Raw genomic sequence first — 26,376 nt, 5'->3', positions numbered from 1 at the left:
TATCTTCTTCCTCATCTCATAGCTGTATTGAACAAGGTTATGCAATTTAGCCTAAGGTTGCTTCTTTCTTCCTTAAAGCAGCGGTTAGAGGAACAGAAGAGGAAGGCAGAAATGACCTCATGCTCCCAGAAAAACCCCAGCTGGGATCTGGGGGAGGTGGAATCCAGGGCTGATTTATCATTAGTTAGACAAACTGAATAAACATGGTGAAAAGTCAGTGGAGAGAACTTCAATAACTTCAGTAGAGCTACATCAGACCCTGTGTCATTCTTTTTTCCACTCATCAACACTGCACAGTCACACTGAGCTGGATTCTCTTAGCACATCTCACCCAGCATGGGGAGGACAGGAGCAATCTCCTCTGGCTCTCAGGACTGACTCGCTTAAGCAAATTCATCTACCCTCTGGAGAAGGGCTGTGCTCCCCCAGCAGGGCTGAGCTGTGCCCCCACATGAAGAAGCACCACTCCTGTGATCATTCCCCACTACAGATTTTTCTTTACCTGTGGGATGTGTGCATCTTTGGCTAGAGAAGCACAGCTCACTGTTTGGCTGTACACCAGAGGAGCCTGGGTCTTTGACAAGGAAACACAGACACAGTACAACTCTGAAGACTCTATGTCCAACCAGCTGATCAATTTCTCCTCTTGCACACATTTTAGATCAGTAGATAGTTCCACTGAAGTCAGGAGTGCTAAAAGGTGTTCAAGAAGAACCCAGCACTATACATTTGCATTAAATGCCACAAGGTACCCTAAAATTACCCACTTGACACCCATCACTGAAACACTTCCAATGTCAACTTCTCCAAAACACTGGAACCATTAAAGAAAACCAACTCTGCCATCGAGCAACAGCAACAACAAAATAATCCAGAAATAAAAATTACAAACAAAAATAAGCTTTTAAAATCTTTGCTAAAAGTCCTGTCAGCCACTTGAAATATTGCTTATCTGTTCCATGAAATTAAAAACTTGGCACATTTTCCTTGGATGCCATTTCTCAACATTTTCTTTTCTCTAGAAACACTTATTGCAGATCAGAAATTCAGTTGGCTAGGATATTTTTGTTTAGTAGAAAATGCTGCCTTCCAGTACCAGCTATGAAGCTCCACACAGTTCAGTAAATGAATTCTCCTGGTATTTCTTGCAGTAATGGCTCCTCAAATTTAAAGCGCTTGGAAATGGCTTTCTGCTCCGTTACTTTCTCTTTTTCTGACTGCCTACATTGTCCCAGGGTATATGAAGCCACTACAATTAGTTCTTCTGTCACTATTGATTCTTCCTCTTCAGTCTTCTCAGCATCTACTGATTTTTCAGAGGCAGAATCTGCATCCTTCTGAGTGATGTCACTGGTCTCCCCTCCTGGGCTCTTACTGCAGGCCCTGCAAGCAGGATTATCACTTTGTTCTAACCATGGGTGTTGAAGACATTCTTCAGCAGTTGCCCTGTCCCTGGAGAGGAAGGAAAGAGTTAAAAGAACTATCTACAGGCATTTAAAATCTGGTAGCTCGCAGAAGAGAGCCACACAAGGTGTTCTAAGGATATGACTATATTGAAGACAAGCTGATAGACCAGCAGCACAAGGAGATGAACTGTTAACGCTGGAAATAAAGGAGTTCATAGATCCTTAGTTTAGGCTCCCATGCTGCCAACCAACTTCCCAAGTTGAGAGAGAGGAAATTGCTAACACTTGTAGACCATCAGAATCTATAAGTCTGGAGGGAAGTAGAGGAATTATCTTCTCATATACATGAAAAGTCACAGCACAATAAATATGAACAATCAAACACTGGAACAGGCTGCCCAGAGAGGTTATGGAGTCTCTTGCTCTGGAGACATTCAGAACCTGCCTGGACGTGTTCCTGTGTGACCTGCTCTAGGTGGTCCTGCTCTGCCTGGAGAGTGAACTAGATGATCTTTCAAGGTCCCTTCCAAACCCTCACGTTCTGTGAAAGTTCTCCTGTTCTTAACAAATGAAAATGCCAGTACTTGCTGCATGACACATCAGCACACACCACTGGATGCTTGACTTACTCAGGTTTCTTAACCAGCAGAGTTTTGATGAAATCCACAGCAGACTCTGATATGAGGTCAAAGTCTTCTCCAGAGTAACTTATGTTCATTTGAGATATGTTTAAGAATGTTTCTTGTTTGTCATCCCCTAAGAAAGGTGATATCCCTGTTAGCATAACATATGCCAGGACTCCAATGCTCCTGCATTAGAAGACAAAAAAAACCCAAAAGCCAGTTTTTAGGACTTGTTTCTGTCATTAAACTCCCAACTTCTCAGTGAAGTAAGTTACGATGACCACTGATTTGTTCAACTCACCACATGTCGGTTGCTGTACTGATTGGGTCATAACTCAGAATTTCAGGAGCTATTCAGGAAAAAAAATAAACAAACAAACAACAATCAAGATCTATTTTTGTCCCTTACAGACATTATACTTTAGTTATATAGGCATGTGGTAAAAGACAAGCCTATTGACAGTCTATTGAAATCAAGAAACTTCCCTTCAAGTTACTTAAGTGATTGCTATCATTCATTGGCTTTAAGTGAAGAAAATATAATTTCCTTTTTCCTTTTATTGTCATCTTCAGAAGCCAGGCCAGTATCCATCCCAATTAAGGAATCTGTATACATTTCTTATGAAAAAACCCAGAAATATCTGAACATTCCATACTGCAGCACTGAAGCCTATACCCAGGAAGCTATACTATACAGCTTCAAGATGTTTTCAAGGCCTGGAATTATTTTTTTTTCTGGTTTTAAAAATAAGATAGATACATAGCACCACAGGCTAAAAGATGATATTCAGAGACTGAATATTTAACTCAAAACTTCTAATCCGAGCGATCTAGCTGAGGATGTCCCTGCTAACTGCAGAGGAGGTTGGAATAGATGACCTTTGGAGGTCCCTTCCAACTCAGACCATTCTATGATTCAGTTATCACTGCTGATAAGAGTCATCTAGAGCATGCACTCACCTTCAAGATGAGCACACCATGATCACTCACAGTTCAATATTCCACAGCAGTACCACATCCAAGTAATTCAGTGATCTTTGGACACAGTGCAGCCAGACTGGCATTTACCAACCCCCAAAAGCCTGGACTAGGCTTCACTCCTACAGTACCAACTTACCTACATATTCTGGAGTTCCCATAATTTCCCTTAGTTCCTCACTGCTCTTCATTATTCTGGAAAGGCCAAAATCTACTATCTTAATGTCGCCCAGAGGAGACTTACTGGTTAGTAGAATATTTTGGGGCTGAAAAACAAAAGGAGGAGACTTTCAGGATCACCCAAATCTGATGTCTATGATACCATATTACATAATTCTGTGATAATTATTTTAGATGCAGAACAGGAACAATGCCCTGGATCATTTCTTTCTTTCCCCCAAGGTGAACTTGAAGAGACATGTAGGCTAAAAGGAGGGGCAGAATTTTCTGCTTAAAGCTGAGAATTAAACACCTACCTTGATTAGCTTAAATGCACATAAAACACACACCAATAGCCATCATTTAACAACAGCATATAAATACCTCCCATGTGTACCTTTAGTCCTTCACACCACCTTTTTAACTGCCCTTCCTTCCTTGCTTCCTTCCATCAGACAGTGTAAAACAACTCCTGTTGAAGGGTTCCAAAACCACCCAACCATATTAAAAAGCCTGAGCACACAAAACTGTTTGGACTACACCTGTTTAAAGAAAGTCTGTTGCAACCGACCTCAATCTTGTTCAAAGTACAAACAATTGTATTACAGAGCACTAACTGAAGACAGTTTTAAAAAATACAGCAGCCTGCAAAACAGGTTTTTAAGAGCATCACCTTTGGATAAACTTGTTTGTGCTGACGTCACTAGATCTTGGCTTGTCATCCTTCAAAGCAACACTGTGGTCATTAAGAAGTTCCTCACTGTACTTTAAATGGTAGTTCAGTTAAAAAATAATCTGAAAATTAACCTTGGAAAACAGGTCTCAGGATTTTTTTTTTTTTTTTTCAGCTGAAGGATATCCTTGCCAAAAAACCCTAAACAAGGTATGACTCTCCCTGCTCCCAGGCCAATGTCATATTGGGTTCAGTCATTAAACTCTCTGAATGGTACCACTGATAGCTGACATGGGGCTCATGTCTCTGGTGAGCATAAGTTCCATAAAAGTGTATCAGCTTTTATTTATTGGGAATCTGGAGCATCTTGCATCAGTGGTGGCTGAGGCTTGGAGGTATTCAAGCTCAGGCTCAACGGGGCTCTGGGCAACCTGATCTAATAGGCAATATCCCTGCTCACTGCAGGGGGGTCGGATTGGGTGACCTTTGGAGGTCCCTTCCAACCCAAACCACTCTACGATTCTATGATTGATAACCCAACTGGAGTAAGACCAGCATTCATACTTCTTTTCCTAATCCCTGAGCTATTCTCTCCTCATCCCCATGAAGGCATGCTCCCACAGGAACAGTTGCCTTTTGAACATGGAAACAAAACTCTGCAAGAACATTTTAAAAACCTTGGGCCAGTTCTCCTTGCTCCAAGATCTAAATGTAGTCAATTTTTTTCATGCCTGCAAAATTAAACTATGGTATTTCAAACTGACTCCATGATGTTGTCCCAATGCACTTTGTTTGTAAATCTGTGTATTAAGAACAGCTTTTTTTTTGTTGTTGTATTTGCTTACCAACTGGGATCTGGTGGCTGTACAAAGGCTTTTGGAGCTGTACATTACCATCTGCTTTATAGCTCACATTTGTTATTTTGTATTTGTATTAGAAAAGCAAACATCCAAAAAAAGCTGACTATGCCTCCCTCATTAGCCTCTTAGATGTTCTTCCCAGTGGGAAATTCAACTACTTTCTGAAAAGGCAAACAAAAGCCATGAGAACAGCATTTGTTCTCTACATTTAAATGAGGAAAGCTTTATAATGGAAATGTTTTACAAAACCCTGTTTTACAATATTTTAGTAGATAATGTAGTTGTTAGAAGTCTTTCTTCTTTTTAAAAAGCCATCTTATTACTAAAAACACAGCTATTCAGAAACCCCCCCTATCTACAGCAGGAACTGAGCCATGACCCTAAAGCAATGTATCATGCAATACCAGTTGTTTTAATTCTCTTAAGGCATCATGGGGGTCGTTCACCTCACTTGTGAAGTGACAGTCTGAACACCTTTAAGAAGCCACAGCTTTGAACTTAGAGTTTCAGCTCAACACAACTACTCTAAGGAAAGGAAAAATCATTTCCCCACATCTCTAATGCTGTTTCTCTTTTGGTTTTCCTCTGCTATAATACATCCAGAGGTTTGTCTAATGCTGATTAGTCCACAAATGCAAGGGCAACAGAGGCCAGAGGCTCTCCTGGTAGCCATTCTAAAAAGGGCCTTTCACTATTAGCATCAAACAGTAATGAAACGGCTGAAGGAAACAGTCGGATGGCAACATTGAGAAACCTCCCCCTCTACTGCAGGAAGGCTCAAAGGTTCCAGTTTAGAACCCTTTACCTTTTGCATTGAACAAAATCTTCCAAAGGAGAGCTCCTTGGCATAAATGGGTGGGCAGCCTGAATGGCTGTGCCACAAGACTGGCATGTGCACACAAGCCACCTGACATGGCCACAGGTGTCCAGCCCAGTCTCAGAGCTAGCACAGCCAGAGACAGGTACCTTGGGAAAGACTGTAGAATCAGGAAGTTGGAAAACACCTCTAAAACCATCAGGTCCAACTGTTAACACTGACAAGTCCACCACTAAGCCAGGTCCTGAAGCGCTACATCCACACATTTTGTGAACATTTACAGTGCTGTCAATTCCACCACCTCCCTGGGCAGCCTGCTCCAATGCCTGACCACTCTTTCAGTGAAGAAATTTTTCCTAATATCTAACCTAAACCTCCCCTGGAGCAACCTGAGGCCATTTCCTCTTGCCCTGTTACCTGTTACTAGGAAGAAGAGATCAACCCCTACCTCATTACAATCTCTGTTCAGGGAGCTGTAGAGAGCAAGAGGATCTCCCCTCAGCTTCCTCTTCTCCAGACTGAACAAACGCCGTATCCTCAAACAAGACTAAAGACTGTATTTTTCCAGGCATACTCTGAACAACCAGAAACCCAGGATTTAAGTTTTTAACTTAAATTGGGCTAAATTACTGTCCCATGAAGAACATGGCTTTCTGGACACTGTGGATATCAAGGCAAAGGCCAAAGTAAGGCAATGTAGACCAAGATCCAGTCTCATCTGGAAACCTAACTCTGAGTCATACAAATTGTCTGTAGTAAGTGTGCTTAGCAAAAGAGGATACACTTAAGCCCAGCCTTGTCAGCAGAATTTAGAACCATGTAAAGAGACTGTAGAATGGCAAAATCCACACATTGTAAATTTGCCATTATTCCAGAAGTTTCCATGAGCCTCTGGCCTTAATACTTCTTGTTTCTTTAGTCATACTCCTCTTGAAAGCAACTAAGGACACATAATAAAAGTCGTGTTTTAAAACTAAGCAATCTCTCACCTTGACCTGCAACATTATTCAAGTTAGGTATCTGATTTGATAATACTGTAAAAATAAATAAATAATCAGACCATGAGAAGAAAAGGCAGAATTGATCAAAGCAGGGTCTGTAGAACCTGGATACTCTCTACCTGCCTATCAACAAACAGCTTTGCTCTAACTGCTGTAAACTCCAGACTGAACTGTTCTTTTGCCTTGAAAATCTGCTATTTTAATTTTTATCTCTTCTTAGTTTCTTTGGTGTTCCTCTGGACAAGGAATACTACACTTTCACTAATACTACACTTCTATGCAATAAACATTCCAACCTAAATCCACCTGGAAGCTCAGTTAAGAAAATTCATCTGTGACTTTTATCAGGCCACTTCTTTGGCAACTGCATGAGTTTGCTTTTTGACTGCTGGTGTAAAATGACACACAAACCACTTTCAAATGACAGCTTTCCTAGTTGTCCTCACTGAGCACATTGTCTTTAAAACACTATAGAAGAAGGAAGCAAAAAGTTGAGTGCTAGATAACCAGAAAGCTGTAATATACACTACAGAAGGCTGTGGCTCGCAGCCCTGGGGCTTTGTAAGGCTCTTTAGCCATCTCCACTGTAGACAAGAAGCAGCTAGTCCTTCCTCAACCCCCAGTCTCCCATTCCCAGCTACTTTAAGCTTCTACCAAACAGCAATTCAAGTCCAACAGCAAATGAAAACAGAGAGAAAGGAGTCTTCCCTTACTCTGCAGCTTTTATGCACCATTAAGAGGAGATGAAAGACTCCTGACTATGATCTATGCACACCCTGCAAATTAAATAGCATCAAGACAATGCTGTCAAGTGGTATTTCATTTGCACTCAAATAACATTATATTTGCTCTTTCTTCAAGTCAAAACTGGATGGCATGCTTGTATTTAGCTGTTAAAAGCAAGCCATATTTCAAACATTTTTCAGGAGAGAACCATGCTTTTGGAAAGAAGAAATGATCAGGTGACAATCTTGCTAAGCCACATCAAAATATCCCATTTTTTTTAGTCTCAGAGGACAAATCCTGCACCTATTAAGGGGTCAAGCAGAACCTAAAGGAAGCTAGCTGTCACTCTCATAGATCTGGGTGATTAGACTTATAAAACAAAACTACAACCACAAGCTGACAGACAGTGACAACCACTTTGACTTAAATTGTTCTGGGCGTAGAGTCTGAATTTTTGAAGGTGTAACGTGTGATGGAAGATTGGATGGACCTTTCCAAAGGTATTTGTACCAGACAAATGAAAGGGAAACCTTCAGAGACCCAAAGGTGAAACTAACAGCATAAGACAGATGTTTTAGCAAGGATTTGGAAACTTTGCTATTGGCAAGCAACTTGCTGAACAGCAGCTCACTTGGCACGAGTCTTCCAAACATCAGCCCACTGCACAAAACAGAAGATGGGTTTGAAGCCAGTGGGTTAGTGAATATGCAGCCACAATCAGCACCCAACTTAATTCTTGAGTTCCTTGGAAAATGGGCCTTTTAAAAAAAAAAAAAAAAAAAAAAGCCTTGCTAGGCACATGGGTCAGTGAGCCTTCAGAAATTATGGGTTTTAATCCTGCAGTTTCAATACTCTTTATTTGTCATTGTTCTGAAGGCTTCCCTAAACCTTGCTTTGCTAAAGTCCAATAGCCTTATATCTTGTGACAGTAATCACACTGTAATTAGGATTCCTATTAAAAGCCACTTTTTAAAAGTCATCACACTCTGCAATAACATTGGAAACTACTAGCCCCAAACACTAGTCCATTTGCTCTGCTACTTAACTTTTATAAGCCAGCAAGGCAATGCTGAGTCTTTTGGCAAGAACTGGGTCTGTTCAGTTTTGTACCCAAAGTTTCCTGATCAGTTGGAAAGCTTGAGTAAGCTCCTTCTGAGCTTTGAGGAAGGTGCTTGTCTGCAAGCTGCAATCAACAACACTCCAGTCTAAGTACTGTAGCCAAAGTACAATGTATTTCTGATTACAGATACCCAGCTGATAGTGCTCAGGAACATTCCAGCTTGAACTATGAATATATATGAATAGCTATTGCTCACAAAAGGTGTATTTCAATCTTACACGCTTTGCTTCAAGCAAATTCAATAGCCACCCACAGTACTGACATTCAGTATCTTGTATAAGCACACTAGAACTTGAAGGAATTCTAACTGCTCATTTGTAGTCCTTCTGAACATTTCTTCTCACATCCCTCGCTAAAAATTTTCTAGTAATTATTTCAGTTGAATTATTTGTATTTTATGTATATGACAAAAATCAGTGGGCTACAGCAAGCTTTAAAGGATTCCAGAGGTAATTGGAAGAAATGGTTGGAAAACCAGACAGGTGACATATTTGTGTGCAAATATTACTCATCATCTGCTTTAGCTGATGAATGCTTAATGATGTGCTAGGTTATGTATTAAGTATGTGCAGACTGATACTGGAATCTACTGGTAGCTTTGTAATGCTGCCAAAATGCAATTAAGTAAGGATTTCAGCAACAGAACAAACATGGCATCCTACTATATATTTAGCAAATACGGGAATTGGAAATGTGAAAAGAATTTGGAAATCATAATGGAAGGTACTTTTTATACTGCCTCGCTTAGTAACAAAGTAGCTCAACCTCAAAACGAGACAAAATTGCATCTTCCATACAAGTGTAGGGATAGGGTCACAAAAATGATCCAGGCACTGGAGCACCTCTCCTACAAGGACAGGTTGAGAGAACTGGGGTTGTTAGCCTGGAGAACAGAAGGTTCTGAGGAGCCTTCATTGTGGCCTTGCAGTGCATAAAGGAGACCTATAAGAAAGCTGGGGATAGACTTTTTGGCAGGGCCTATTGTGACAGGACAAGGGGTGATAGTTTTAAACTAAAAGTAGGTATATTCAGACTAGACAGAAGGAAGAATTTTTTTACACTGGGGGTAGTGAAACACTGGACAAGGTTTCCCAGAGAGGTGGTAGATGTCCCATCCCTGGCAACATTCCAGGACAGGTTGGACTGGGCTCTGAGCAGCCTGCTCTAGTTGAAGACATCCTAACTGCAGGGGGTTTGGACTAACGACCTTTAAAGGTTCCTTCCAACCCAAACCATCAGATGATTCTATGATAGAAGCTACAGAAAAAAAAACTGCATCTTGCTGCAGGATGGTTTTCTGGATCCCAGGTACAACTTTCTTAAGCATAAGCAATACCCTGGATTTGGTATGATGGTAGCTGTACCTTTTCTCTTGATTTGAGGAGAGTGAAATACACCCCAGGAAAGACAAGTGATACACAAGACTATTCACCACCTGCTGACTGATGCTCAGCCAGTTCCCAAGCAGTGACTGGGTGGCTGGCCAGCTCCACCCAGTTTATACACTGGGCATGACATTATGTAGGATGGAACATCCCTTTGACTAGTTGGAGTCAGCTGCCCTGGCCCTGTCCCCTCCCAGTTTTTTGTGCCTCTCCAAGCCTTCTTGCTGGAGAAGCTGAAAAATCCTTGACACTACTTATCAGCAACTGAAAGATCAGTGTGTTGTCAGCATTACCCTCACTCCAAATCCAAAGCACAGCGCTGTACCACCTCTTAGGAAGAAAATAAACTCTGTCCCAACCAACACCAGGACAGTGTTCTACATGTGTTCAAGACAGTAGTGTACTGTCTGCCAGTCCTGTAGGAACACTTCATTCTGAAACATGACACAATGCTATAGTGTCTCTGCCATCCTTCTGCTTCGTTAAAACTCAAGTCAGTACCAAAAACCCCCAAGCCTGTTTTTCACTGGCCATACAACACCTAGACATTTTTATTGCACTTTAAAAAGTGAGTCAGGTCTTACCCAAGACACTCATTTGCCATTTCAGGTGCAGCACAAATCTACTGTTGAATTCACTGTATTTCACTTGATCCAATTAAGTTTATATTTAACAAAATCACACCAAGCCCACAAAACACTTGCAACCCTGGGGCCTACTGCATCCCAAAGGTTGAATTTTATTGTTTGAGGAATAACTAGATAAAAATTGTATTCGTTACAAGTTAGTGTTACTATGACATATGACTAACAGGAAAGTCAGTGGGTAAGAAAAGGGGAAATATATAGCAACAATCCTACCTTTAAGTCAAGATGAACCACATTGTTTCTGTGCAAGAATGAAACTCCTTCTAAGATCTGCTTCATGAGTCGTTTCACATCTCTTTCTTTGAAGGCCTCCTCCCTTTCAGCCACACACTGGTCAAAGATTTCACCTCCAGCAGCACTACAGAACAATATGAATTTTATTATTTCAAAGACAAAGTCTTAGCACCCATTTTGTTCCACTTGAACTATTTGGTTTGAACCTGGGGCAGGGTAGATTTAAGTTGGTAGATTAGGAAGAAGCTCTTTACAACAAGAGGGGTGAAATACTGGAACAGGTTGCCCAGGGATGTGGTTGAAGCCTCATCCCTCATTCATTCAAGATCAGACTTGATGTGTCCCTGGGCAGCCTGATCTAGTTGGAGGTATTCCTGCTGACTGCAGTGGGGTTGGACAAGATAACCTTTGAGGGTCCCTTCCAACCCAATGTAATCTGTGAATCTGTAAGCAAGATCAGCAGACAGTAGCATCCAGTAGTGATATTTTCAGTTATGAAACATTTCCCAAGCTTTTACAGCCTAGGGAGACTTCTCTACAGTATGGCAGCTTTGGAGAGAAGCAAATACCTTAGTAAATTTAGTTAGAGAACATGAATACTACAGAAACTGTGGGGACTGCTATGGAAACACTACTAACTGTGCAGAAAGAAGAATGCTGCATTTAAGGGCATAAAAGATGTGCCTTTTGCCATTCCTGTGAAGCTACATGGAAATTTGGCCCAAGTAAGCATTTGTAAACAGAAAGCAAAAAGAGCCCCAGTCCCAAATCCTCCTCAAAACACTCAGAGGATTAAATGTAAAGTCCAGAATTGAATTGTTTCTGAAGTCTCTGGCATACTGGGATGCATTAAGTTTCTAAATGGCTTTCATCTAAAAATAGTTTTGAAGGTTTTAGCTCTCAGCTTGCTTCCTTATCTGTTGTTTAGCTGTGTTTAAATAAGAAAGTAACAACAAACATGCAAATAACTAGAGATGAAGGAATGTTTTTAAAGTCCTCTGAAGTCACATGCAGTACCATCTCTGTGTAGCAAGGACTCTAGAGAACTAAAATTGGTTTAGAACACAAGCATGTAGCACCAACAGTCAAATAAGCAGAGCAGAGTCTCCATCTTGAAACAAGAACAAGCATAAGGGCATCAGAATGGGACCATTTTGCATATGGGTCATTGAGCTACTACTATGTCATCAACACATCCATGTTTGTTCTGCATGAAATTCACAGAAAATCATCTCCTGGTGAAAGATGATGCAAGCCCTGAGGACAGCATCTTCTCCAGTTACCCCAAACTGCAACGTGCCAAATGTCAACTCTGCACAGCCATCTATTCCCCTCTGCTTGGGCTGGCCTGATGAATGATATTTCCTAGACAGCCCAGAAGACTGAAGCATATGCAGCAGCAATTCAACAGCAACTGAGAGCTCTAAAAAAAAAAAAAAAAATGGTGCTTTTGGATTATGTGCCCTCATAAATATGCTTCAATATGCTCAAATTTTCATTTTGTCTATACTAACTTTGCCCCTTCAGTCCTGGTGCCTTCAAAAGCCTCATGGCTTGTAATAAGCTTTTTGCCTTCCCAGACATTCTCATTATTGCTATTTAGAATTTCCCCTGCATATTTTCTTAACCAGAAAAAGAAAAAAAGAATTTAGAAGAGGGTTGCATCTTAACTTTCACTAAAGAGTTTTATGTTTCTGTTCTATGCAGGCTAAATGGTACAGCAGTAGAATTTGATTTATGAAACTAAGATTTTCTTAAAAAAAAAACAACTAACCCCAAAGTCCACTTAATAATTATTTTTCTTCACCCTGTATCAAAGATGATAGAGCTGAAGATTCAAATGAAGTATTCAATAGAATATTAATATTTCAGTTCTCTAGAAAAATTGCATATGCCTAACACTATCACATCTTTCTTCAGCACATTATTTACTTCAGGGGAAAAGTTAGTAATATTTCACCTTTGGACAGGATTCAGATCTCAGAGATATTTTTTAAATGGACATGAGCTAATATATTCTATTATCCCAAGATAAATTTCTCTAAAAAAAAAAAGCCTCAACTGGATCTTCAAGATAGGGATAGAAAAAAAATCTCCTGTAATCAATAAATAGGACTTCATACTTTAAGAATGCCATAATATGTTACTTGGAAGTATGATTTCATTCCTTGTAGCAGTGAATAACAACACACAGAGTGATAAGATCTACTACCAGAATTAATAACACAATGAGATTTACAGCAGCAACCCTGGGGTTTTGCTGGTATGGCTCTGCCACTGAAAATAAGCAAAACAATGTCTCTGCTGCTTAATCCTGTGAAACAGAATTTATATCCCCAAACTGCTGTTGGCAGCCAGGAATCACTTCATTTTCAATAGATCCACCTTAAAAATCAGCAATGGGCAGGCCTTATGAAGCCCTGTTTGCTATACATCTATTTTGTAGACATTAAAAGTTCTTACAGATTCACAGAATCATAGGGGTTGGAAGGGACCTCTGGGGATTATGTAGCTCAATGCCCCTGCTAGAGCAGGTTCACCTAGAACAGGTTGCCCAGAATCACAACCAGGTAGGCCTTGAAAGCCTCTAGAAGAGATTCCACAACCTCTCTGGGCAGCCTGCCCCAGCACTCTGGCACCCTCCAAGTTAAGAAGGCTCTCCTTAAGTTCAAGGGAGACCTCCTGTGTTCTAGTTGTGCCCACTGCTCCTTGCCCTATCACTGGGTACCACTGAAAGGAGTCCATCCCCATTCTCTTGCCCCTTGCTTATTAGGTACTGATAAGCAATGACAAGATCCCCTCTCGGGTTGCTCTTCTCCAGACTAAACAGCCTCAGGTCTCTCAGCCTCTCCCTGAGAGATGCTCCAGTCCCCTCAGCACCTTCATGACTCTCCACTGGACTCTCTCCAGTAGTTCCCCATCTCTCTTGAACTGGGGAGCCCAGCATTGGAGACAATACTCCAGATGTGGTCTCACTAGGGTAGAGTAGAGGAGGAACCTCCCTTGATGTGCTGGCCACGCTTCTTAATACCATTGGTGTTCTTGTCCAGAACAGCACATTGTTAGCTCAGAATGAACTTCTTGTCCATGAGGACTCCAGGCTGATAAACAAATTAACATTGAAGGAGCCACCAAGCTAAAACATAAGCTACCTAGATTTTTAAAACCACACTGAAAGAACTTTGAACTATTGCCTTGACTTTTAACACATTTAAAAGTTGAAGCAGACAATGCCCCAACAGTGACATCAAGAGACAGCACCATCACATGAGAGTAGAAACCCCTTGATCCAGAAAGCTCTTAAGAAAAGGTCTTTAAGTAGCTACAAAATCTAGACATTCCCAGTAACCAGGGACAAACATACTTAGCTTTACAAAAGAAGTTTCAGAAGGAAAGGTGGCTTCACATGCAAGGCTTCATTTTCTGATCAGCTTTGCTATTTAGGGTGCAGATAGAATAACTTCCTCCAGATAAATCATTCTACACAAAAATTACCAAAGAAGTACTTACCCACCCTTTACAAGAACACAGGGAAATCCGTTACTGCCACACTGTTCTGGGTATTGTTGCTGGCTGGGCAGTGAACCTAGCCCATTCCCTTGAGCAAAACAGTCAGCTAGCTGTGAGCCAAGCCAGGCACAGCAATGGTTTCAAATCATATCCAAATGAACTCTCTCCCACAGAACTATTGCCAAATTTTGCCAAGCTCAGGGATTCATAGATTGCATCAGGTTGGAAGGGACCCTCAAAGGTCATCTTGTCCAACCCCCCTGCAGTGAGCAGCTTCTTAACAAGGCTTTCAACTCAGTTATTTTGTATTTCATAGCTACAGTTCAAGGGAAAAAAAATAAAACAAACAATGAGGTTATGGACCCCTCCTCTGTGGAGGTGTTCAAGGCAAGGTTGGATGAGGTCTTGGGTAACCAAGTCTAGTTGAGAGGTATCCCTGCCCATGGAAGGGAGGTTGGAATAGATGATCTCTAAGATCCCTTCCAACCTAAGTGGGGTCTCAGCAGAGTGGAGCAGAGGGGCAGAATCTCCCTGTTTGACCTGCTGCCCACACTTCTGGGGATGCAGCCCAGGATTTGGTCGGCTTTCTGGGCTGCCAGTGTGCCTTGCTGAGTCGTGTTGAGCTTCCCATCAATCAGCACCCCCAAGTCATTCTCCTCAGGACTGCTCTGTAGCGATCTTTGCCCAGCCTGTATGCGTGCTTGGGGTGCAGGCCCTTGCACTTGGCTTTGTTGATCTTTATAAGGTTGACACTGTCCTACCTCTCAAGCCTGTCCAGGTCCCCCAGGCTGACATCCCTTCCTGCCAGTGTGTTGACTGCACCACAGAACTTGGTGTTGTCCGAGTACAGACTGGTATCCTCAGACTTACCCATTCCAAGTCCTACTTACATCCTGTTTGAGGTCTTGTGACAACAAACAAAATTCAGAGACTATTGTCAGGATGGATGCAGACAGCCACCAATTTGAGATGCTGCAGCTGAAGCCAACACTGTAATGTCTCATTGCTTCCCTTTGCTCAGCACTTAATATTAACAGTTGGTGGCCAGTTTGGTTTTCTATCAAAGACTGATACTGCCAGAAAGACCACCTTCCATGTAACACTAATATTCCTCTTCATGAAAGCAAAGCACTAGGTGTCCTCCTCAATCTTGAGGACAGATTCAACATGAAGACAAGAAACTTTAGAACCTCAGCAGATAAAGTTAGTAGCCAGCAATTAAGTATTTGTTTTCCTCCTTCCCCAGATAGAAATCTGCTCCACAGACCATCAAGCTTAATAGAAACTGCAATGCCCTAGGGAAGCTTACAGTCTAGGTATGTTCTTTAATCCTCTGCACACAGAATGTCAGAAATTCACTAACATTCATACCTGTGTTGTTGCAACATGTCTCTGGAACATGCTGACTTTAAAGAAGCATCCAGACATATTTGCTGAAGTCAGGGAAAGACTGTTTTGGTAATTTACAACTTTAACACACAGAGATTTACCTGACACAAGGGACGACTGTTTAATGGATATAAACCAAATAATGTTGATGATTACTGAACAATTTAGTGAGTATTGAATGATCTAATTAATACCTTGGATTAAAAGTGTTATGCAATCATAAGAGAACTCAGTTCCAAGAGAAAACTAGTAATTGTGCATTAAAATTATCATAAACCCCATTGCTCTTATCAAACTTTGGACTCTATTGCTCATGTCATGCCTCTACAGGATCCAAAAATTAAACTGTATTCTAGTTAGATGTGTGCTGCTAAGGTTCAAAGCATGTATTTATGAGTCTCCAGTAACAGCAGTTAAAACTCCAGAAGCTCAGTCACACCTCTGCATTAGAACAGAGGCTTGAGTATTTCGTAAATCATTAATTCCATAAGGGCACAATGAAGTTGCAAAAATGTATTCTAGAAAGAAGTTTGCCATAGCAGGCATGGTCTCAGTCATTTCACTGAACTCTAAAGACACCATTTCTTTTGACTTCTAAACAAGATCACATTGGGCCATAGGATTTCTCACTATTTCTTTTAATTGCCAAGCAAGAAGAGAGCTGTACAAACTAGATTTATCTTAGCAGACAGGTTAAATCACTTCTGAACTACCAAGCCTCACTGTTCCTCTTCTAGTTATTTAAAAACCATAGAGCTTGAACAACATCTTCTCAGAGTACAACAGCAACAAGCATTTGGCTGCCTCTTGGAATTCAAATGTCAAATATCTAAGCCACTGGCACGTTAGATGAACAGCTGCAGAAACACCCATCTGGACAAACTCAAGGGGAAGAAAAGAAACCACACAGACAAATGTCACTGAACCATAGAATCATTCTGGTTGGAAAAGACCTTGACACTCATGGAGTCCAACCATTCCCTAACTCTAAACCACATCCATGTTAGCATGGCATCTCTGCCTCTTGGAAGCACCTCTAGGAATGGGGATTCAACCACATCCCTGGGGAACCTGTTCCAGTGTGGGAGAACTCTTTCAGTCAAGGATTTTCTTCTAATATCCAACTCAAAACTCCCCATTTCTTGTCTTCTCCAAATGACAATGATTTATAGAGCTTTTCATTGCAGATCACAGTGAACTTGGAGAGTTTTTAACAATGATGTTGCTTTCAGTATGTTTTTCATATCTAGTGAGAAAAAAAACAAGCAACAACCCACAAAACCCAGATTTCACATCATCTTTGTTGATGAAATAAACTTAAATTCTTGAACAGGTACTCAGTGCCTCTTTCCTCTTTTACAAGTAGGGAGTGTACACATTTCATATTTCACTAAGGATTTTTTAAACTACATAAATTACAGTTCAGCTCTGAAACAGAGTTACAAGACTGCACATAACTCCTTGTAATACTGATATTTCTTCACTTTGAACTCAAGCAAGAGTAACAGGCAAGCAATAAAACCTTTTCGCTTGATTCATATTGCTAGACAATATTTTTACCTTCTTAGTTTTAAGCAAATACTGCAGAAGTTTAGTCAGGAATCATTATCAGTACTTACTATTCCAGGACTAAAATCATCTCTGTTGCAGTCTCATAAACTTCATGCAGGTTAATGACCCAAAGGTTGCATTGTGCGAGCTCAAGGACTGCGATTTCATGGATTATTTCCATCCGACAGTCTTGGCCCTTTCTTCTTTTTCTCATGAATTTTGCTGCAAACTCTCTTTCTGTGTCTTTCTGGATACACTTCTTCACCACTGCAAACTTCCCCCTGAAAGGAAAGAACTTCAAGTTAAAATTAAGTCCCTTATTGACAACTTCTGTATTACACCCTTATAAAGTTCAGGAAACTACATCACTATTAATGGACACATTTAAAATACGTTCTAGATTTAGAAAGGTGCCATGCTGAGTGATAATGCCCACACTTTAAAGTTAGCAACACCACAACCCAGCTTTCTGTGGCTATATCACAATAACCCAGTTATTGTTCTGTAAAGTACCCCACTTGATAATAGTAATAATTTATGATAAGAATACTTTCTGAAGCATTCAAGGTGACAGCAACCAGCACTGTTACTGAAAGACAGCTGGAAATCCTGCTCCACTTCCCAAGCAATACCCAGAACCTGCTTTGCATTTTTAAAGATGGCACTTTGTGTTTTCACCATGATATGTCCCAAATGAGACCCAGAATTCTTTCACTGTTTAGTGCTTCTCAAAATCCCTTGTTCTTAGTCCTGCTGAATAAGTAAGGAACAGGGATGATTTAAAATAAATTAAGCAGCTTCGCCAACATAAAGCTTTCTAACAAAATTTTGGTGGCAATGATAATGTGAATATGAACTCAAATTGAGCAGAACTGATCACAGAGCTTAACCCACATCATTTCTGACAATACACACAGCCAAGGAAAGGAAACAAGCTAAAAACATCCTGTTTGGGTTGGAAGAGACCTTAAAGATCATGTAGTTCCAACCCTTCTGCCATGGGCAAGGACATCTTCCACTAGACCAGGCTACTCAAGGCCCCATCCAACCTGGTCTTGAACACCTCCAGGGAGGGAGCATCCACAACTTCCCTGGGCATCCTGTTCCAGTGTCTCACCACCCTCACTGTAAAGAATGTCTTCCTAATCTTCCTGCCCTCCTATAGCTTCAATCTATTCGCCCTCATCCTATCACTCCAAGTTCTTGTAAAAAGTCCCTGCCCAGCTTTCCTGTAGCTCCCTTCAGGTATAAGGTCTCCCTAGAGCCTTCCCTTCTCCAGGCTGAATAGCCCCAGCTCTTACCACCTGTCCCCATGGGGTAGGTGCTCCAGCCCTCTTGACATTTGGACTAAAAAGGTCAGTTAATTAATACTTGTTATCTAATGCAGTGATGAGTTCTCATACACAGCAATCTTTTGGTAGTTCCTACCCTCCAGATAAAATGATCACCCTAACTTTTTTCATTTATACACAAAAGCTTTCTTAAAAAACTGCAGGAATAGCTCAGAGATCCTTATTTTGGTTCTTTCCTTATCGTAGGGTTGCAGAAACCAGAACAAGACCTCATCTGGTTTTGAATACCTGGGGTTTGCCTCTCCTAGATCCAAGCTGAAGTTCACAAAATTAATTAATTCAGCTCACATCAAAGCTTTCGCTCTCATTGCTCCCACCTATTGGCAGACTGCTATCCATGAAATGTAACTGCTGAAAGAAGTTGTGGTCAGCTTGCTTTTCACAGGCATTTGCTTCCCAATTACCCAGTCTACATGAATCAAGTCAAATCAGCACCCACAAAGCAGGTATTTGCTAGGCAATCTTGCTAGAATAATCGGACTTGCAACCGCTGATACAGCCACAGTTATTCCTCTAGGAATAATATTTAGCATAAGCACACATTAATCTACAGCACAATTTGTATGAAGATTAGATCAGAGCACAGCCCAGATGCCTGTGAAGGCAGACACGCAGCAGGGACAGCTTTTCAGTGTCTTGAATCCAATTTTGGGGGAGAAAGTTCTCAATTACTCACATATATATATATATACACACAGAGGGAATATTATAGCTTTGCAAATGCGTGAAGATAATAGTACAGAATTTTGTAGCTCTATGGAAATGTGGTCAAAGGATGGCTATAAAATGCATTAATGGATGTAGGAATAGACACCTAAAGGTTAACAGCCTGCTAAGTGCCCGGCATACAACTAACAAAAACATGTAGGAAGAACTAACAGATGGGTATACTAGAGGTTGCCCAGAGGGGTTGTGGATGCCCCCTCCCTAGAGGTGTTTAAGGCCAGACTGGATGAGGCTTTGGGCAACCAAGTCTAGTTGAAAGGCATCCCTTCCCATGGCGGGGAGGGGTGGGGAGTAGATGATCCCTGAGGTCCCTTCCAATTTAAGCCATTCTATGAATGAAGTTTCCCTCCAGCTGAATGTTCACCCTAGTGTGGCGTGAAACATTTTTAACTGTAGCACCAGCGAAGGGCCTAGAGAAAGGAGTTTTGGAAAGCCTGAAGTCTCTAGAACTCAGTTTTCAAGAAGCACTGTGGTGTTTTGAACTACAGACAAAAACTGTCTGGGAGCGAGGCAATTAGCCTAATGAGTATCAATGGTGGCGATTCATAGTGCGTTAGTCACTATGGAAATAAAACAGTGCTCAGGGGGCAGCAAGAGACAGCAAGAGCTGCCACCACCACGTGTGGCCATGCATGTCCTGTTCAGCTGAGCTGGCCAGAAGCCTGACAGGTGATATAATTGAAAGGACAGGTTACACAGGAGTTCAGCTGCCTGACAAATACTAACACTTAAGATGTTTTCCAGAATCCTGCCCAGATTCTTTATGGTTATCCCTATGATTAGAGCTAGTGTAACTACTGCCTGTAGAACTCATCTGTTCTCTACACAATTCCCAAAAAGATCAAACTTGACAAACCTGATGTTTATAGCTAATGGAACTAAAGACTGTGCAGCAATCTAGATTCCCACCTCAGATAATTCCAGAGCTAAAAGCCAAAGATACCATCCACTGCATTGCTAAGACAAAAGATAAACTTGTAAATACTTCATTTTACATAGAAATAGAATAGTAGGTAAGACAGCTATGAACTTGCTTTCTCAAAAAGTACATACTGCATATGCCTCATCTTTGCTTGTCTTAAAATCCTGATTTTCAGAATGCCTTATCAAACAATGAAAATGGTATTAGATCAGAGAGTTGCTAGTTTGGCTGTATTAGGAAGAGGTAAGATGAGAGGAAATGGCCTCAAGTTGCACCAGCAGAGGCTTAGGTTGGATATTAGAAGAACTTCTTCCCTGAAAGGGTTCTCAAAGACTGGAACAGGCTCCCCAGGGAGATGGTTGAATTCCCATCCCCAGAGGCATTGCAAAGAGGCAGAGATGTAGTGCTGAGGGACATGGGTTAGCACCAGCCATGGCAGAGTTAGACAATGGTTGGACTTGATGATCTTAAAAGATCTTTTCCAACCAAAACAATTCCATGATTCTAGCAGTGAGGACATTGCATTGAAGAAAGAACAAATTTGGGAGGAAAACCTTGGTGCGGGTTTCCAGAGATGAAAATGGATGACCAGTTGTATCACCACAAACAAAAATGCTTTGAAGAGACATGACTAGAAAGCCAGGAGGAGTCCTCAGTCCTCACAAGAGTCTCATATCTGATTACAAAGAAGCTCAATGTCATATTTGCAGACTGGCACCAGAATTAGCTTTGTTGCATTTGGCATACATTATATGGCTTAAAAGAAAAGCCTCAAATCACAAATCAAAACAGAGAAATAGGAACATTATGCCACACCAGTTCATTTTGGTTGATGTAGGCTCAGGAGAACAGAGAACTAATCTTACTTTAATGATAGCTTTTGAAGTGACTTATAAAACACTGTCACTATAACAAATGCAGGAATAACAGCAATTTCTGTGAAAATATTTACTTTTTATAAAGGTCAGGAAACTCTTCCAAGATCAATAGGAGATGACTCCTATCAAACAGTTTTTTCTCAAGTGTGAGCTTTTTCCCTACAAGTTTTCCTTTCCAAAAAGCAAGGTGGCTCTGATTTCCAAAGCAAGGTGTGGGGATTCCATTTCTGATGTTCATGAATAACTTGCTCACATTAATTTATCCTCAAATGATGGAACTACCTACTTCCAACTCTTCATTTTCACCTCTTTGCCACTCCCCTCAGTTCCACAACTGAGAGCAGCTGAGGACAGAAACGTGATAGCATCTGTGCTCTTACTGACATGCAAAATCTTACAAGAATCATGTCCCCCTAAAGACACTCTGAAAGCTACCTGAGAAACAAGCAGGTTCATGCCAGACTTCATAGAAAAAACAGGAATTCAAGACATGAGTTATCTGCACATGAAACTATAGCCAGGTCACCAGTTAGAAACAAGTATTTCCTTATTCTGTTGGCTCTCCTCAGGCAATTAAAACACTTGTTATTCTTAGATCTGGGTGGGGAATGAGCTTGCCTGCTTTACTTGGAAAAAATCTGGGAACTAGAATAATCAACTGAATTGCACTCAACATACATTTATGTGTATGTGCTGCCTACATTTTGCTAGCAGAAGACTACTTATTTTAGAGCAGTCATTTGAGGTGACTGGTACCTTCCAGTGAGAAGGTTGTTTTGTGTCATTTCTGGCTTCCTCCAACCCAGCTCTAGCATCAGGAGTGCTATTTGCTGTAGACACAGTATCATTTCAGGTAGCTTGTTTTGCATTAAAAAAAAAAGAAACAAATTCAATACTCCACCAACAAGCTGAAGAATAAAAGAATAGCTTAGCAATATTTTATCTGCAATTGGGAGGAGGAAAAAGAGCAGAGCAACTAAATACAGACACACTAGGCCCTTTAAAGAAGCTCTAGGTAATACAAAATACATTCTTTCTCATTTTGCAGTACAGTTATGGCTTAAGCACAGATGTAAAGCGGAAGAAGCATTAAGCAATTGGTGTTTTGTTCTCTGGAAAGGTTACACAATTTGAACCTAACTCACGCTAGCACCGTCAAAACATCTGAGTGAGATGGTGAGACATGGCACCCTTAAAACATCCATCACAGGTAAGTTTCATTCTAAACATCAGGCAGATGAAAATTTGTGTGTGAACATTCTGATTTAGGGACACTAAAATTAATAAGGTTGTGAAGACTAGCCCAAACATTTCATATAATAAAACATTTAATTACAAAACCTTGCCATTTCCACATCAACCTAAACAACTTTATGTAATTTCCTTTCCAAAGTAGCCATTATAACCAAGTATTTGGTATTTCTCCTAACTTAACCTGGCTCTCCTAGCTGCTGTATTTCAATAGACTGCAAATGCCTGTTCAGCTATCAAAGGAGGCAGCACATAAGCTTTTCACTCCCAAAGCAGTCTTTCCCCCCATGAGCAGAACTAATGAACCCTAATTTCCTATGGCTTTGCACCCAACCCCCTCTGGTGACATTGTGACCGGGTTCTTCCCAGGCTCTGTGACTTCCAGCAATACTTCCCCCACGACTTTCACCACCTAACATGCCATCAGGGACCAGCAGTCCCAGTACCTCCCTTCCCTGCTTTGCTAGAACTGTAACTTCACATTTTCCTGTGCTGCCTGCCCCTTCCCACCTCTGGTGAAGGCAGGTGAGCAAGGGAACAAAGGGCAGAGGCCCCAAGTGCTATGGTGAGTTCACCATACATGCATGGACTGACTGGATCTGAGGCCAAAGAGCACACCAACCTGCAGAGCTCATGCAGCAGCCCCGCTCTCAGCAGAGGTGTTGAATCTACTTTCTGTTCTCCCTGCTGTTAGTTTTAAAACACAATTCATATGACTATTGTCAGTCTCAAAACCTCCAAACTTCAGCTTTTCAATTGTTTCCCTCATTCTGAGAAATGGGATAGATGAATCCAGAGTGCAAACATTTTTAGTTAGTAAATTCACTTCCCCAATTAGACTTAAAATAGATGATATTGTGTGCTGAAGGACTGCTTTTCAAATGAGGCAAAAACCTGTTACACCTGGGTGCTAATCTGTCCAAGTCTTTTTGTAAAGGACTTCTGTGATGAATTTTCTACCCGTAAGCAGAGACTTACCTTATGAACAGGCAGAAGTGAAACTATTTCTGCTAAGTATACATTTTCAAAAAGATGACAGTAACAATTACAAGTAGAAGAGGCTTTCCATTTACTACTGTATTTAATAGGAGTATTGAGCCGAAGTATTCACTTTTTAAAGCCAAAATGTAGTAAAAAAAGCATTCAAAATTGTTGAATAAAACCCCAAGCACATGCATACCAATATCTGGATTTCTGTATTCTAAGAGAGAAGGCAGTGAAAAAATTTGTGAAGTCGGGGAGAGAAAAAAGTAGTTTGAACCAAAACGTGCACTTAGTGCACAAAATGCGAGACAAACACTTAGAAACAGTCACCTAACTCATTATAACATAACAACAGGTGTAAAGATCACCTTTAAATGCAGTTCTGGTCAGAAATTACTCCACATCAAAAGCCATGCTGCGATTTACTTGTAATACTTAATTTATGTTTATCACGTGAAGAACAACGTTTCAGTTGGACTTCTGTGTGTCAGAAGGCAGTATCATCCAGTTTATTTTCTGATAAGGCAAATGACTATCACCCAGCTCTAAGAGCAGCTCTCACTCCATGGCACAACTGCAAAAATGTTTTCTGAAAAAAACCATCTGACCTTCAAATAAAAAAAAAAACCAAACCCTTGAGCAGCAGTAGCAGCAGGACATCCTGTGCTACATTGCTTCTATGCCTTCTTGACTGTTGCTAAGAATTAGGCTGTTTTTCAGCCTGCATTTAATTAGCTTCCATTTCAAGGCCCTGAATATTGTGGTCACATCACGCTAAAAAAAGTTTCTTCACTTTATGGGACGTGTCTCCCACCCCTTTCCCATGTGAATGCTCTATGCCACTATGTTTAAAGAGGTATTATTGTATTAGTATAGCAGAGTTACTAAGTGAGCACTAAGCAGACACCTAGGCAACCTAAAAAATTTTCTGGAGGTACTGACAGCAGCTACATTTGGGTTGAAATTCCTCTTTAGCTCCAAAAGTGTTGGTTTTGCTGCTGTATAAACCAAGCTTCACAGACAGCATAACTTGCAAAAGGACATATATTAAGGAGTGTATCTTGCCATAGCTCAGGGTATTTAATCTATTTTTTTTCAGTTTGAACACTCTTTAGATAAAGGAGATGTAATTGTAAGAATGCTGTCATTCTTCTCATAAGTGACAATGTCAGACAAAACCATTGTTTAGTGGTGCTGATGTTATATATGTGTATATCTCCTGAGATGCAGAAACCTTTTAATGACACTTTCTGCCTCAAGCCTTGCTTGCCAGCAGTCAGGTGTTGAAATTCTCCATCAACTAAACCTTCCATGCAGAGCCACTTTAAAGCCCAAGTCTTTTAACCAGCTGTTTAATTCTTTGCAGAGTTCCACCATTAGATTAGCACAGGTTACCACCAACTAGTCTCCTTCTCGACTTGCTTTTATCCCACGTCACAGCTTACGAAGTTCAAGAAAAAACAAACAAACAAACAAACAAAAAAAACCCAAGCAAACAACGGGCAATTTCCCATCTCCACCAGGTATCTCAAGCAACACTCGACTCCACACAGGCTCCCAGGGCAGGGCGCAGTGTCCTCCGAGCCAGCTCCTCAAAGGCTGAGGATGCCTCGGATCATTCCAAGCGCGGACAACCAGCTGCGGCCAGCAGCTGGGCTGACAGCCGCCTCCCAGCCAAACCGAACACCAGCACCACGGGCACGTCCTCGGAGGTGACCCGCAGCGGGGGCAGCCGGCAAAGAAGCCACTACAGGCGGCTGCAGCACCCGTCGGAGCGGTGATCCCCCACCTCCCTCCGCCTCCTGCTGTCACCTTAACTTCGCTCCAACAGGGCAGCGGAGCAAAGGGCAGCAGGTGAAGCGCCCGCTGCCCGTCGGCAGCAGTGAGAGAGGGAATACGGAAGCAAAGGGAAGGCGAGGACTTGTCCCCTCCTAGGCAGCCGAGTAGCAGGCTCGGCCGAGGGCACACACCTCGCTCTCCGCGCTTCGGGCCAGCGGAACACGGCATACGCACAAACGGGCCACCCCCGCGCTCCTGCCACCTCCGCGGCGCCTCCCGCCCCAACGCAAAGCGCTCACCTGCCGAGCTCCCTGCCGGGGCTGAGGCTGTACCGCTCCTGGAAGGGCTCGGTGCGGATCGGCGTGCGGATCTCTGTCAGGAAACCGCCTCGCCGCCGGCCTCGGCCAGGAGCGGGCTCAGGTGGCGGCGGTGGCCGTCGGTCATTGCGGGAGTGGCTGGGTGGCGGCTTCTCCTCGGGGCTCATGGCGAGGGAGCTTCTCCTTCCCCTCTCGGTCGGTCGATTTGTTCGCCCGCCGAGACGAGGCTCCCTCCGGCTGCGCTGAGCAGCCGCGGACAGCGGGAGGCGGAGGGCGGGGGACAGCACGCGCCGGGCGGAGGGGCGGGGAGCGGCGCGAGGCCCCGCCCGTGGCCACCTCACCTTGGCGGGGGGCGGGCGGGCACGTACTGCCACCTGCCGGCTGACTTGGGGAACGGGTAAGGGGCGTCAGGCGGGTGCCGGTAGCAGCTCCTCTCGCAAAGTGACCCGATTTAAAACACTAATAAAAAGACTAACAATGCTGAGGAGAGTGTCAGAGCGAGGTGTAGGTGGCTGACCAGGCGCTTCCGTTCGTTCGGGCTTGTCTTCGTGCCTGCGCGGCTCTGAAACTCGCTCTGTGGGCGCTCAGGTGTGCCCTGAGGGAGTGGTACATCATGAGGGCAAAGCCTGAGGTAAAACTGCAAAATGCAAACCTGTAGGTCGTGCCCCGGGGGACCACCGTCCAGGCCTGCCTTGGAACTGGCGTTGCTCAGTCGGGAGAAGAGGAGGCTGAGGGGAGACCTCACTGACTCAACTACCTGAAAGGAGGTTGTAGTGAGGAGGCTCTTGGTCTCTTCTCCCTAGTACCAAGTGATAGAACAAGAGGAAAGTTGTACTGGGGAGATTTAGGTTGGATATTAGAAGAAAATTCTTGACTGAAAGGGTTCTCAAAGACTCAAACAGGCACTCCAGGGAGGTGGTTGAATCCCCATCCCTGGAGGTGTTTTAAAGAGGCAGAGGTGTGCTGAGGGACATGATTTAGGACCAGACTTGGTTGAGGTAGATAATGGTGACGATGATCTTACAAGTCTTTTCCAACCAAAATAGTTCTATGATTCCTTGATTCTAATGTGAGGACAAAAGGAGAAG

General features: G+C 42.2%; 1 protein-coding gene across 1 annotated transcript; it reads right to left on the bottom strand.

Moving 5' to 3' along the window:
- Positions 1-998: 998 nt before the first annotated feature.
- Positions 999-25,455, bottom strand: STK17A (serine/threonine kinase 17a). The gene is made up of 7 exons (XM_054385230.1): positions 25,271-25,455; positions 17,148-17,360; positions 10,609-10,753; positions 3,147-3,273; positions 2,331-2,379; positions 2,036-2,215; positions 999-1,452 (listed from the first exon to the last, which is right to left on the bottom strand). Exons 1-7 carry the CDS (start codon positions 25,453-25,455, stop codon positions 1,119-1,121), a joined length of 1,233 nt encoding a protein of 410 aa, XP_054241205.1. The 3' UTR covers positions 999-1,118.
- Positions 25,456-26,376: the final 921 nt, after the last annotated feature.

This window comes from Indicator indicator, chromosome 11 (assembly GCF_027791375.1).
Source record: "Indicator indicator isolate 239-I01 chromosome 11, UM_Iind_1.1, whole genome shotgun sequence".
Taxonomy (NCBI): Eukaryota; Metazoa; Chordata; class Aves; order Piciformes; family Indicatoridae; genus Indicator; species Indicator indicator.
This window is presented reverse-complemented; position numbering and strand designations above follow the sequence as displayed.

What these genes read in the sequence shown, in the direction of transcription:
- STK17A (XM_054385230.1), bottom strand. Translation starts at nt 25,455, where the DNA reads ATGAGCCCCGAGGAGAAGCCGCCACCCAGCCACTCCCGCAATGACCGA. An exon ending in GGGAACTCCAGAATATGTAG is followed by an intron (nt 2,380 to 3,146) that starts GTAAGTTGGTAC and finishes TTTCCTGAATAG; the next exon opens with CTCCTGAAATTCTGAGTTAT. An exon ending in CTGCTGGTTAAGAAACCTGA is followed by an intron (nt 1,453 to 2,035) that starts GTAAGTCAAGCA and finishes CTTCCTCTCCAG; the next exon opens with GGACAGGGCAACTGCTGAAG.